Raw genomic sequence first — 14,953 nt, 5'->3', positions numbered from 1 at the left:
CCGTAGCAGCCTTCAATGGAAGTCTTCCCTGATTGGTCAGTAGTAAAATGACGTGCCTATTCTCGGAATAGGGAGGGACCTCGTGACATTCTTTAGAAGCCGGTTTGTTCTTTTACCGGCATTTCAGCAGGGAGCCGGCCAGGGGTGACACCACGGTCAGCTATTTATTTATTTATTGTAGTTTCTTTTAAATTTACCAGAGCCGAACATGCTTGGTCTGTGCCTTTACGTGCCCGTGTCCAACTCGGACCCGGTTGAAGTGGAGTACTTCGAGTCTAACGGACTGCCGTCGGAGCTGAAGTCCCTCTTCAACAAGCTCAGTGTGTTCCTGCCGTCACAGGAGTTTTCAGCGTACCAAAAATGGCGACAGGTAAGAGTAAAAACTTTCTTTTTTTAAAATTAAATAGCAACACACGTGTTTTACTTGAACTTCGTTTAAATTAAAATGTGATTTGAATGTTAAATACCTTCGTTTTGGCGGCCGGAAGTGGAGGATTTAATGAGCTAAAGGCCGCGGAGCTGAAAGAGGAAAAAAAATGGTTTCCAGAAAACTTGTGACGTCACTTTTAAATGATCTGTTAAAACTTATTTTTAATTATAAAACTCAAGCTTGAATTATGTTTGTTTAAAATGAACCAGGGAGGTAATTCAGGTCACAGATGATCCACCCTAAAAGGGAAGGACTTAAAGTCACATTTTTGCTTCTTTTTTGTAGAAACAAATGCTCCAAAAAAAGCAAATTCTTGTAAATATTTTAGCCTCTTTCTTTGCTTGTCTGTAGCTTTTCTGGTATGCAAGCTGAGCTTTGTGCCGAATGCATTTAAAAAAAGTTCCTGACATGTTAATATTATCCTGGCTTTGGGACAATATTTAGCAGACACATTTAAATAAAGATTCAGATGCTTTTGATGCTCATTGTTAAAGAATTTGGCCATTAGCCACTGCTTGATAACTAATAATATTAGTTTTGCTATGAAGAAACAGAAGTTTTAAAGTTACAGTCAGAGTTTATATAACTTTTGCAAATGCATTCATTAAAAATATCAACAGTCCTTTACTGCAGCTTCAATTAAGTCTTCTGTGTTTTAAATGTATCCTAAAACTGCCATCTGTTTTCAGTGCTTTTGTGGCACAATTTAAAAAGAAAAAATAAAATAAAATCTTGTCTAATGCAATGTTAAAGTTAAAATCAGGACCTAAATCACTGAGTTAAGTTGGTTTGTCTTACTGGGCTTGCACAATTTATTATAAATTTAACAATCAGATGCACTCCCACTCCTTTATATACTGCAACTGACATTGCCTTTGCAATATTCAGCAGTAATATGTCTGTACATGCTTGCTTTTCGTGCACATTTGTGTGCAGATTTCAGGTTCAAAAGTTAAAATTCTTGATTTTTCGGTATGTAATTAACAATAAACGGACCTGTCGTACACAGATGACATCACCTGAGGCCTTAAAGCTGGTTGAGACGCCCCCCTGTAACCCAGATTTATGCGTTTGTGCTGGTAGTTTCTGCACCGGCTGCAGAGGAGGGCAGGAATGTTCCTGCAGGGGTATCTGTGGCGGTCATGTGGCTGTGGGTCGGGTGTCGTCCAGCGGCCTGGAGCAGCGGCCAGTTTTCACCGTCCCCATTTTAACTCTGCGGGTTTGAAGCCAGGTGGGATTAAAACTGTTGTCAGGTCGAGTTAAAGATAGAAGGGGGGCCCTGACGATTCGCTCTGGGGGTCATAAAAGACGAGCTGAGGGACTCCTTTAAATCTCGTGTTTCATGACTTATCATTGGCCTCACATAGAGGACATTTCGAACTGACTGTACTTGTTTCATAAGCAAATTGGCGGCACTATCACATGACCGCAAGACACCATGTACTCCTGAAACAATTTTTTTTGCTTGAAACTGTGAAAAATCAGTTGAATACTTTGAATATTTAAATTAAAAGTTAATTATTTTTATTGTAACATTAAAATGTGCAAAAAAAAAAGTTATAGGTTCCCGTTTGACCTGACCGTGTCGCCTTAATTCTGCTGCAGAAAAGCTTAAAAAGGGAAGGAAAAGATGCAGATGGGCAGCTGGACTTCGACGAGTTTGTTCATTATCTGCAAGACTACGAGAAAGACCTGAAGCTGGTGGTGAAGAGTCTGGACAAGAAGAATGCAGGTAGGAGGGCTCGGACGAGTTCAGGCTGCAGTTTGTTTAATTTCACTGTTAGTTCAGCTTTAACGCAAAACTTTAAATTTGTTCTCCTGAAGGTCGAGTCGATCCCAGAGAGTTCATCCAGTCTCTTCACGACCTTGGCGTTCACATTTCCCTGCAGCACGCAGAGAATGCCTTGAAGAGGTAACATTTTCCCACCCAGTTTGTCTTCTTCACTCGTTGAATAATTAGGCCCTAATATCTTTCTGTTTCTATTTAAAGTGTGGACAAGAATGGAATGATAACTATCAGCAGCAAAGACTGGAGCAAATACCAAGTGGTGGAGAAGACTGAGAACATTCCTGAGATCATCCTTTACTGGAAACACTCCACGGTTAGTTCCTCATTCTGCAGCTGAAATGTTCATTTAACAAACCGAGGAGAGCTGGGTAATTTAACTTTAGGTGTTGCATAATCCAAATGTCCCAGTTTGCTCTCATCCTGTCACTCAAACTGAAACTGAAGGGCTCGGTCTCCTTCACCTTCCTGTTGTCTGGAACAAACCAGCCACTTTAAAAAGCCCCTGAAGGGCACCGCCGGCCCGAGCCGTGCGTCAGTAATTAAGCTCTATTAGGCTATGAAAAGAATCGAGGCCTGTTCCGGAGGGATTACGCTGGAAGGATTTTCTGACTTGTCGAGCTGTGATGTAAAATGAGGGCAGCAGTCAGGCAGAACCAGCACAGACTTGCTGCTCGGCTCCTGCTGGGGCGGGTTGTTGTTATTTTCAGCGCCGGTCAACCTTACAGACGCTGCTGAACCCGAGCCGGGGTTGACCCTCTCGGGAGGCCAAGAACATTGTGAATTACTCTTGAAACTGGAGCGCCCGGAGTGTTTCAGTGTGTAAAAAGTCAGATGTTAAGTGAGGATAGTCAGGGGGAAGTGATGAGACTTGATGAGGTTGATTAATTCTCCCGGCTGAAGACTCTGAACCCAAATAAAATGAGCTTGATTAAAAGTGAAACCTCTTTATCTTGTCTTGTGTCTATACCCAGCACTTTGGGTACAATTTAGAAGCAAGTTGAAGTCATGCTCGCTTCCTGCCCCTGAGTTTAATAATCTTAAAACGAGCTGAGCTGTCTGCCCTTTTTGTTCAGAGTCTGAGTCAACAATCCACCTCAAAGCTGTTGTAATGGTCCACAACAATCATTTAAAACTTAAGTGCAGCGTGTGAAAACAAACCAGCGGTCCATGACGGTCATTTAGGAGAATCTGACTCACAAAGGAGCTTTGTCACATGTTCACAACAGGAAGAGAGCGGGGGAGCTTCAGGGTTCCTAAAATAAATAAAGGAATCAGTAAAATGATTCGTTACGGTTCAGTAAAAGTTGCTTTGCATTTAAAAATATTGTCTTTTTTTGGTAGATATTTGATATCGGTGAGAACCTGATGGTTCCTGATGACTTCACCATTGAGGAGAAGCAGACTGGGATGTGGTGGAGGCACCTGGTTGCAGGTGGCGGAGCCGGAGCCATTTCGAGGACCTGCACGGCCCCGCTGGACCGACTTAAAGTCATGATGCAGGTAAGATGGCTGTCGGGCTCTCAGATGGAGGAAAAAGACTTGTAGATTTGAATTTCTAGGCTTTGGGTTAGCTTGGGAAATGGACCATGTGTGTCAGGAGTGGAAAATCTTATCAGGTTGTAGCTGATTTGACCCGATGGATCCTAAACCAGAGTTTTTGCTGCAAACGTTACAATTTGACCCGTTCTCCTTGAGGCCACCTTCATTCTTTCACAAGAGGTGGGATGATTACTCGGTCAGGAATATAAATTTCAAAAGACGTTACTCAAGAGTGAGTTACCTAACGAGTTAACGATTAACACGTGACGATCCTGGCGGGCAGAGTCCTCGCCGCCAACCAGCAACGGCCGCATAACGGTCGTCGCTCCCGTGGTGTTGTAGTCTCTGCCGTCATCGGGGAGATTAAGGTCTATCTGTGCCCACATTCAGGATCTGCCGGCAGCTCAGATTTACGTCAGTCGTTGGCCTGAAGGGAGACTTTGACCATATCGATGATAAATGTTTTCCCAACAGTCAAACAAACCTGACCGAGTTGGCCCGGGTTTGGTGTCAGAGCGGTCTTGACCCACATGGAAAAGTTCCCTATTCACCCCAAAATCCTTCAGCCATTAGGAGTTAATTTTATTTTTATTCCTCCTGTTCAGGTTTACGGAACCCGAACCAACAACATGTGCATCATGAGCGGACTCATGCAGATGATCAAAGAAGGCGGCACAAGGTCACTGTGGCGAGGAAATGGCGTGAACATCATCAAGATCGCCCCAGAGTCCGCCCTGAAGTTCATGGCGTATGAGCAGGTACAGGAAGTGACTCAAAGATGAACCCAAGGACACACAGCATTCCCGGCGCCGCTCACTAATGTGCTCCGTTTCAGATTAAACGTCTAATCGGCAGCGATAAGGAGACTGTGAGCATCCTGGAGCGATTTGTCGCCGGTTCTTTGGCTGGAGTGATCGCCCAGAGTGCCATCTACCCCATGGAGGTAATTATCTTTTTATTTAGATCCCCTCTAAATATCCGGAGAGCTTTTAGGTTGTGAGTAACACGTCTTAATCCCTCCCCAGGTTCTGAAAACTCGCCTTGCGCTGAGAAAGAGCGGTCAGTACGCTGGCATCTTAGACTGTGCCAAGCGCATCTTCAGGAGAGAAGGGCTGGGGGCGTTTTATAAAGGCTACGTCCCGAACATGTTGGGCATCATCCCGTATGCCGGCATCGACCTGGCGGTGTACGAGGTGAGCTGCAGCTTCTGAAACCCTGATTTTTTTTTTTTTAATTTTTGAAATGATGTCGACGCTCTGAGCTGACTCTTGATGTTCCTCCTGGCAGACGCTGAAGAACAGCTACCTGCAGCAGTACGGCACCAACAGCGCCAACCCCGGGGTGGTCGTCCTGCTGGCCTGCGGCACCGTCTCCAGCACCTGCGGCCAGCTCGCCAGCTACCCTCTGGCTCTGATCCGAACCCGCATGCAGGCACAAGGTGAGCCAGAACTAATGTTTAGGCACGGAGCCACAAACTCAACGAAAGAACTACTTTAAAACAAAAAGAAGCTTCTTGTCTCACATTTTTCCACTCAAAGTCTAAGTGTCGTCTTGTTTTGTCCTCCCAGCTGTAACAGAGGGAAACCAGCAGGTCTCGATGACCGGACTCTTCAGGCAGATCGTGCAGAGCGAAGGCCCCACGGGGCTCTACAGAGGCCTGGCCCCCAACTTCCTCAAGGTCATCCCCGCTGTCAGCATCAGCTACGTCGTCTACGAGCACCTGAAGACTCAGCTGGGGGTGACGTCGCGCTGAAACCGATGAAACCGCCGAACGCCAACGGACGTTCTCCCAACGCTCGTGTAGGGGAATCACCGGGAGCCTCGAGGATTTGGCCCCCGGAGGTTCGAGTAGCCGTCTCATTCTGTGAATGTCAGCTGACGTAAGGCCACGGAGGAGAACATGGACTCTGTGAGCTCAGGTTGTCGGGTTAACTGCTGCTGTTTCCGTTTTTAGGAGGAGCTGAGTGACCGAGTGAGCGAGGACCAAATGTTTTTGTTGTTGTGTTGACACTGTAACCTTTGGCTGGTTAGTTTCACTCGTGAAGAAAGTTACGTAGCATTAATAAGCTTTATTATTCGTGAATAGTCCTGCCTCTGGAAAGAAATGATTTCGTCCCAAACGAGAAGTTTTTGCACATCGGTTTGACTTCTCCTCCCTGTCCTGAGTGGTTTGCAACATAAACGGAGTGACTATTTATTTCCACCTGTCCTGTATTTATTTTTTCTTTAAGAAAAGAGGATGTGATTGTGTGTGTGAAAAAGACAGCCGTGCTTTTTAATGTTCGGGGTGTGGGATCGTCGCCTTAAACGTCCGTCAAACACTAAACGGAGTCACGTGTTGAAATGTTAACCTGAATAAGAAGTTTTTCTGTTTGCTCGAGCAGCTTCGGATCGTTGTGTTAGTGTTCAGACGGCCTTTTTGTTTTAAAGGTTAAAATGTCTTCAATGTTCACCTTCAGGTTAAGAGGAAAATTACTGAAGAGCACGTGTGTTTGGGGGGAAAAAACTGCACTTTAATCGCTGCTAGAAGCACCTCTGAATGAATTATCAATGCAGGATGATGTTTTTTGTCAATGATTTTTAGTATTGTTTTAATGGACCATTTTGATGCAAAATAAATGCAAACTCATTAATAATCTGAATGTTTGGTGTCTTTTTTTTGTTGATCTGAGAGGAACTCTGAGCGTTTGGGGAATGCCTAAAGCAGTTTTTACAGCAGTCAGACTTGGAAAAGTTTGTTTATTTTGGGTATTTTCCTCTCTGCACACATCAGGTGATGATTGCATGAGAACTAAGAAGTGCAACTAAATGTGGGCCTTCTGGAATATTTATTTTTATTGTGTGTAAACTCAGATGATTAAATGTTAGAACTTAAATGCAGCAAAAATACTCTTTTAATAAACATCTAATAATAAATAATGGAAATAAAGCTACTATTTTTAACTGAAATAATCTGTCAGTAATCTGTTGGATTACTTTCTAATAGAAGCTCAGCTCTAATCATGTAGAGCTCTTATTGTTTAGTTAAGTTTTATTTTTTAAAGCTTCTCTCTCTGCAGAAACTCAGGTTTCAGTTATTTGTAAGAAAACTAATATTACGTCTTAAAAAAACTGCTGTTTCACTAACATTCAAATGTTTTACAGCCTGTATTGCTTGTTTTTATTTTTAATAAAAAAAAAAAAATAAAAACTATTTTATAAAATATGTATCGGTGCTGTGCAGAAGACTTAAACGCCCCTTGAGATTTTCTTGTAATCTTTAAAACTGGTCTGAATCAAAAGTTCTTCAGGCTTTCTGACAATATTTAAGTTTTATTTTAAACTGGCTGCGGTTTAAGTTTTCTGTCCAGTCTTTGAGCCTGACCATAATAAAAAAACTGTGCAGTGTATATTTAAAGAAAAAACAGGAACAAAATGTGTCAAGATGCTGGTAAAAAAAACCAATCCATTTTAAAATTGGTTCTTTGTTAAGTCGTACATTTTGTCGGCACAACATGGTTCAATCTTTGAGTTTTGGAGACTTTTTGTTAAAAGTAGACAAACTAATTGGCTGATATATGCCAATTTTTTAAATAATTAGCCATCAATTATGCTTGATAATTGATTATTATTAAGGAAAATGTAGCAGCAGCTAACTGTAGTCCACAGAATGCTCTTCTATAAATATTTTTGTGTCCAAGTTCTTCTAAGTGCATTTAGGTTATATAAAGATATAAAAACAGAAACTAAAACCTAAATAAATCGGTGTTGTATGTTGGCCACAGAAAAGCCGATCAGTTGACCTCTAGGTTTTATCTGAATGAGGAGAAACTTTTACAGTTACTTTCTTCTGAGAGATCATTAATGTGTGCCCCAGTTTTCAGACGTGTACCATAAAAATGAGAATTTCTGGGTCGTAAAATTGATTTATGACGGATCTTTGTTCCAACCTGTTTCACAATAGAGTCCGGAGAGTCAGGAGAGGACAGTTTTTCTGATGAAACGGCCGAGGAAAGGAGTTTGAGCGTCCTGTTGTTGAGTCATAACATGTAGGAACTCAAACTGAGCAAATCTTTTCTCAGAAAACGTCTTCTTGGGCTGCAGGACAATCAGCTGTTTCCCAGAAGGATCTAGAACCTTTTGAAAACCGGTTCTGTTCAGAGAAAAATAAAGAACAGATTAAACTTTAGGAACTTTAAATTAGTCAACCATTGAGAGCTAAACACACAGTTATTATTATTGAGTATATATTTCACATCTTATATAGAAATGTTTTTGTGTGGTTTACACTTTGAGTTAATAAATAACTTACTCGGAAATGATTTTAAAAACTCAGTTCAGTTCATTTTATTTATAAAAAACCATCTGACAACAAAAGACATTTGAGGTGACTCAACGGAGAGTTATAAACCTTTTTAAATTCATTACAATCATATTTAAGTCTGATTACATACACAGGTAAATCCAATTCATTCAAAAAAATCAATGAATTAAAGTCAGGTTCAGTTTTCTATCCAACTACATACGTTCCAATGTATTTAAAATTTCGGTTTAATGCTGTCAGATCCAATTTAAAGGTCAAAACATTCAGTCTAAATTAATTCAGTTCATTTCAGTCAAATTCCTTCCAATTATAAACTACAAATATATATATTATTAGATGTATAAACAATTAAAACTTGATGCAGTCCAGTTTATTCCAGTTAAATTCAATTACAGTTTAGTATTAGGAGTAATATATATCCTATTTAACACAAATGTGAATTTAGAAAAGTCTGAATGTTTTGTAAAGTGACTTTAAGTTGGATTTTTATTTTTATAACCGAATTCTGAGGCGAATTTTAGTTCGCAGTTTGTCCTACGGAGGCTACCGTACCAAAACACGGAAGTAGCGAATGAAGGCTAACATGTAGCTAAAAGAGTTGGCTTCGAAATTATTTTTTCATCGGTTTTCTGACCCGGTTTAAATCTCCCCATGGGACTTTATTTGTTTATTTATTTATTTTCGTGACCTCTTCGTGTTAATAAGATGGTGCAGAACATGTTCCGGACGGGTTTCCTGGTCCGAACCTCTCACACTTTGTTAACCTGGGTCATAACTCTCATTCTGTTCCTGCACAACACCGGTGAGTTCATTTAAAAACGACACGTTTTAGAGGAAATAATTAGATTTACAAATGAACATCTTACCAGCGAGGAGCTGCTAAAAATATAAAATTTTATTTAATATTAAATATTTTCTTTAAACAGAACCTGATTGGGAATAATATGGATCAAGTTGTTGAGGCAGAGGCCTTGTTAGGATCACAGAAACCTGGAGTTTTATATTAAAATACATAGTTTTTCAGTCATTTAGAAGTAAAGGTGGGTTCTTAGTTAACTTTATGATTTTTATTGTGAGGAAAATAAAAGAAGTAAAGGACTGAAAAACATCAGAGCCTCAAAAATCAGAAGCTAGTTTGTAGGTTGGAGTGTTTTAATTATTTTTAAATTCAAGTTGTATTGCATAGATTGATACTTTATTGATCCCAGATGAATCCTTCCACTTTGAGCAAAGCACCAGCCCCACAGCATGATGCTCCCACCTCCATGCTTGACAGTGGTCAGATTAAAGGCCTGACCCTGACCCCTCTGCTCACGCCTCTTGTCTTTGAGGTCAGGCAGCTCTGTCTTTGTCTCGTCGTCGCAGGCAACTGCAGGTTTCAGTCGAGCCCTTTGTCCCCTCAGTCCACGTTGTCCTCGCGGTGGACAGGGACACAGGTGTTCTAGCAGGTTCCTGCATTGTTCCTGAACATCAGAAACAAACTGAGGGGTGCAGATCGTGTCTTCTTCCAGAACTTAAAGCGGTGACACATCCGAAAACTTTCTATTTAAGTGCTGTTGTTTGAGTTGATGATCTCAAAATGGCACCAAAAGATGTTCCCGACTTGTGCAGATCTTCAGTTCTCCTCCTCAGCTCCTCATAAAGCTCCTTGGATTCTCCTTATATTTGAGTGATGATCAGTCAAACAAATACTGTTTCTGCTGGCATAAAGAAACTACCAGCTGCAGTCAATCATGATCACAAATGAGAGGTTAACCTGGTTGTTTCAAAATAAAAGACTTTATAGAACCATGAGCACCACTTATTACCAGATTTAGATGATTGTACTGTGTTTAATATCATTCAATCAGTCTGATACTGTAAATATTTACAGGTCGTCTCAGTATAAGAGGCCATTTTTCTGCACAGAGATCAAGAATTTTGTAAAGAAATAAAATGATCTTGACAGGACGTTTCTTCTCTCAGTGCTGACCAAAGAGATGAAACTTGTGTGTGCAGATTTACGTCGCTGTGAGGAGCAAGGGGAGCTGCTGCCGCCGGCTCTGTTCTTTCTGCTCGTCCTGCTGTCGGTGCTGTTGTACTTCGCCGTCTCTTTAATGGATCCTGGATTCGTTCTCTCCGACACCGTGGAGGTGAGCTCAGACACTGAACTTTAAAAAACACCTGAATGAAACTCTGCAACCTTCAAGAGGGGGGAAGGAATAACGGAACATATTTTCTGCCGTTGAAAACTCGTCCCCAGTGGAGTAAAGTTGTTGTTTTTTACACATTCAGTACCGCAGGCCTTCAGGTGAAAGGTCAGAGCTGGTGTGAGTATCTGCAGCTGTGTATGACCCTCGTCTGTCTGTGTTACGCAGGGTGGTCAGGGTTCGGATGAAGAAATGGAGGCAATGATCTCTGAGTCGTCGACCCCTCGGCTGCGGCGCTGTGGCTTCTGTCAGCTGCAGGTAAGCAGCTGTCAGCTTCACAAACATCTGGATCCAGTTGCATCCAGAGCTGAGCAAAAGTCTAATCCTCTAAAGTAGCCTTGATCAGTTGTCCTCCAGTCTTTCTTTGGAGTTTTTCACTCATTTTCAGAGGAATTTGATGTTTGATGTTTATTAAATCACTTCACTCTGACCTGTAACGACTGAAGGGATGAACCGGCGTTGTGTCGACTCATAACAGACAATTTATCACAAAAAAAACAAAATTTTTATTTAATATTCTCTTTCAGCTCTTTGATACGAGCAGCCTGTCACAAAAACACAATTTGTTTGTTCCAATTGTTTTTGTTAAACTGACAAAAATAAATACCAGAGAAAACACAATCTGACCAACAGAAAGTATGATTTTAGCTCCAACATTTGATTCCCAAAGTAAACCGGACATACAGTCAATCACTGGATGGGAGAGGGAGGTTTGGTGTTGAGAAGAAATCTAGAAAACAACTTTAAAGCAAATTTATCCTTAACTGTTACAGACAGAAAATCAGTGGTCATAAATGGATGAAAAGCAATATATTGGTTCAGAAGGCTGTTAAATGTTTTTCACCCCCTCTTTTTTGGAGTTTTTTTTTTCAGTATGAATGTTGAGAGCTGAATGACTCGGGAAATTAGCTGAAACTGTCTAAATCTGGTTGATATGTGAGGTTTTTTTTGAGTTATTTATTCAAAACGACCCTCCATCTTTCTGTCTGTGTCCTGAGCAGCAGCCAATGAGAGCGAAGCACTGCCAGTCGTGCAAACACTGCGTCCGCCGCTTCGACCACCACTGTCCCTGGATCGGGAACTGCGTCGGGGAGAGGAACCACCGCTGGTTCGTGGTCTACCTGCTGGTGCAGCTGCTGGTCCTGCTGTGGACTCTCCGTATCGCCCTGTACGTCTGCTGAGCGCTGCCGCCTCTAACCTTTCAGATAAGAGTCCCTGTCTGCGGCCTCAGTCCGCTCAGAGCGCTGCTGTCAGCTGACGTTCAGCTGACGTTCAGCTGAATTAGGTAACCCGGGACATTTGGAGGGCGCGTTGCGTAATCAGGAGCTGCAACATGTTGCTCAAGTACGCTGTGACAGCTTCAGAGATCAGATGTGAAGCAGTTCAGCTGACGGATGATGACATAAACACCAAATCCTCCTGGAAATCAGAGCTTTAGGAGCGCAGAATTATTTCATAAAGACGTTAATTTGCTGTTTGTTGAATGTTATCGCTAAAAAGAACAGACTTTTTAGATTTTGAGGTAAAATCAGAGTAGCTGAGAGTCGTTAACGACGCACGCTCTGACAGTTTGAGCAGAAGGCAGCGGGCGACGTGCATTCCTTCACGGTGAGGACGTGCTTAGAGTCAGCGGGTCGAGAGTTTCTAAAGTTCGGGGTTAAATTCGTCTCAGACCTGCTGACTGATTGGAGACGGCTCGGGCAAGGTCGAGAAGTCTGCGCTGTTTGAGCTGAAAGTCATCTGCTGAGATTTTAAAATCAATACGACGTGTTCACACAGAGGAGATTTGATCAGGATTCACTCTGTTTTAAGACAATAAAAGCAGATCAGACTGATCATTTCTGCAGACAGAGCTCAGAGGAGATAAAAACATTTCCAACCTTCTGTAACCTTTTTTTTCTCAGATCAAAAGTTTAAAGGAAAGATCTCGTTGTGTTTCAGATCGTAAAGAATTTATTTTAGAATACCTCTTACACGCAAACACATATATATACATTATAAATTAAACCTTTTCTACCTGGTTTGCAAATATAATTTTTCTAATTTTCCAAAGTGAAGTGTTTAAGTGTGAACACGACAAATGGAGGTTAGGCTGCTTTAGGCTAAAAACCAAAAGAGTTTAGCTGTTTTTCCTGTTTATTTCCTGCAGCCATGAAAGGTGGGCAATAATGTAATCACACGCCTGCGTTTGGATGTCTGTCTGTTAGCAAAATAGCTCATGAAAACATTTGGTGTTCGTCTACAACTGATTACAGCTAATCGAACTCTGCAAACAAGAACGGCTACGACTCGGTCCGTCTCACAGACATTCAGCTGAAGTTGGGTGTGGTAGTAGCTGAGAGTCCGCCCCGACGCGTACATTGAGCGATAACAAATAGTCTATTCCAAAAACACAACAAGACGCTGTAGAACGGGTCTGAAGACAGTTTCTAAACTATTTATCTGACAAAACTGAGTGTCTCGCCTGAGACGGGCGTTCCTCAGGGATTTGTTCTTACGTCACTCGTGTTTTCCTGTTTATGGTTTCTTCTGTTTGTTTTACTCAGATTACTTCCACATACTTTATGCTGTTTTAACCCTTAATGCACCAGAACGTTCAGATCGGCTTTTATACTTTATTTACAACATTTCCCCCATTTAACTGCATCTCTTCAACTCCTAAATACACTGAAACACATCTGCTCTGTTTTTGTCTTCTTCAGCTCCTTTTAGCTGCTGTCTTGTTAATTTCAGCTCATAGCCACATGTTTTGCTCCAGGTCGGGGATTTCTCCGAGCGTTTCGTGGGAGCCGTGGTTCAGGCTGAACGGCTTCCTTCTGGCGGCGCTCGGTGCGGTCGGGGTTTTCTCCGCGGTTGTGCTGCTCCTGCTGGGCTGCCACCTCTACCTGGTCTCCGTCAACTGCACCACCTGGGAGTTCATGTCGCGCCACAGGATCTCGTACCTGAAGAACTGCGGGGCGGAGGAGAACCCCTTCGACCGCGGACTCCTCTGCAACCTGTGGGACTTCTTCTGCATTTGCAGGACGGTGATGTGGGAGCAGGTTTACCAGAGAAACTCTCAGAATCCTGTCTGAACCAGAATTTTCTCGTCTTTGATTAATAGTTTTTCAGGTTTTCTGAAGGGCTTTTTTAATCACCTGCCTCTGAGGGAGAACAGTAATGTTTTTGCCCGTGACTGTTGGTGTGTTTAACGAACCACAGGACGGATTAATCAGCTGATTGACCCAATTAGGACGGTCGCCACAGACATCTACTGTCTGACTGTCATGCACGACTCCAGCTCCGAGCGCCAGAAGATCAGGGGAGACGAAACATGAGATTGAGCAAATTATTATTGTTATGTTGGGTTTAAATAATCCTTCTGTTTTCATCTAATCCAAACTCCTGGTGTTGAACGTGGAAACCTTTTCCTGTGTTTACAGTTTACTTCGAACAGACGTCATCGCTGCCGAACAAAAAGCTGTCCATCCGGGCGTCCTGACGCGTGGACACCCAGGATGCTATTTACTTATAAATTTAAGTGATAAATACACAAACATGACTAATAATCCGAAGCTTCGCCCTTCGTTTTGATTCTGGACAGTTTGAAACTCAAATGAAGTCAGATTTGACAATCAGCTTTGTGATTGTAAATGTATTTTACTCAGGTTTTATCCCAGTTTTCTGTAAATTTTGACACATTGTAACACTAAGGGTCTGTAAATATGTGAATAATTGAACTTTGAAAAGGATAATAATGAGATTATTCACCAACTAAGAAACAAACACTTCTTCCTGTAACGTTCTGTTTGTATTTATTGACAACAAGAGCACATTAAACACGTTTGATATGCATGTTGCTACAGAGAACATCTGCACAGACGGACATTTCTGCTCGGGATGCTTCACATACATGTATAAATACAGATTAGACACAAATAACATGAAATATTCAGCTGGATAAAGTGCTACAACCATCTGTCCCGTTACGGGTTTCTAATTTAGTGTTACTCAAAGCAGGTGGAGATCAGCTAAAAGAGAGAACATTTCTGTTAAATACAGATGTTTTACTGCTAATATGGCTATGACGGATTATCTATGGCTTCTTTTTATAGCGCTAGCAGTTACAGGATTTCTAGTGCACAAGTTCACCACGTGACTTCTAGTGTCGTAGCACAGAACGGGACAATTCTGCTGTGTGACGGGGAATGACCTGACAAATACAAGAAATGTTGGAAATCTGCTTGAACTCAGACGTTTGAGTGATTCGTTTCATACTCCAAGGCAGTGAGCGAAGCCTGTCACAGTGATGCACAGAAACTGCAGCACATAACATCCCTCTGAAGGATTATTGATGTAAATAAAAACAGCAGAGCCTCACGGTTCGAAACAAAAAGTTGGGACGTCGTGTGAAATGCAAATAAAAACAGAATGCAATGATTTTCAAACCTCATTAACCCATATTTTATTCACGAGGGAACATAGTAAACGTGCCAAATGTTAATAATAAGCTGGAAAATATGAAGTTATTTTGAGTTTTCTGGCAGAAACAATTAAAAGAAATGTGGACGGGGATCAGAAACAGCTGGAAAAGCTTTTTATACCTGATTAGATTAATTATCAACAGGTCAGTGAGAGGAGTGGAGATAAAAAGAGTATTTAGAGGTAAAGATGGGCAGAGGTTCAGCAGGCTGAGAGGTCAAAGGTCAAGGCTGGTTCTGTTC

The 14,953-nt window shown here is 41.8% G+C and overlaps 2 protein-coding genes across 2 annotated transcripts; both read left to right on the top strand.

Annotated features, from left to right (window-relative positions):
* The first annotated feature begins 208 nt into the window (after nt 1-208).
* slc25a25a (solute carrier family 25 member 25a) lies at nt 209-5,511 on the top strand. Its single transcript, XM_017427759.3, has 10 exons — nt 209-370; nt 2,036-2,162; nt 2,255-2,342; nt 2,421-2,532; nt 3,561-3,719; nt 4,364-4,516; nt 4,594-4,701; nt 4,784-4,951; nt 5,046-5,196; nt 5,327-5,511. Exons 1-10 carry the CDS (start codon nt 209-211, stop codon nt 5,509-5,511), a joined length of 1,413 nt encoding a protein of 470 aa, XP_017283248.1.
* Nucleotides 5,512-8,619: 3,108 nt separating this feature from the next.
* On the top strand, nt 8,620-14,099 carry zdhhc12a (zinc finger DHHC-type palmitoyltransferase 12a). The gene is made up of 5 exons (XM_017427785.3): nt 8,620-8,863; nt 10,060-10,193; nt 10,419-10,508; nt 11,252-11,418; nt 13,009-14,099. The coding sequence occupies exons 1-5, from the start codon at nt 8,767-8,769 to the stop codon at nt 13,322-13,324; spliced, it is 804 nt and encodes a 267-aa protein (XP_017283274.1). The 5' UTR covers nt 8,620-8,766; the 3' UTR covers nt 13,325-14,099.
* Nucleotides 14,100-14,953: the final 854 nt, after the last annotated feature.

The sequence above is a fragment of the Kryptolebias marmoratus genome, linkage group LG1 (assembly GCF_001649575.2).
Source record: "Kryptolebias marmoratus isolate JLee-2015 linkage group LG1, ASM164957v2, whole genome shotgun sequence".
In the NCBI taxonomy this organism is placed as follows: Eukaryota; Metazoa; Chordata; class Actinopteri; order Cyprinodontiformes; family Rivulidae; genus Kryptolebias; species Kryptolebias marmoratus.
This window is presented reverse-complemented; position numbering and strand designations above follow the sequence as displayed.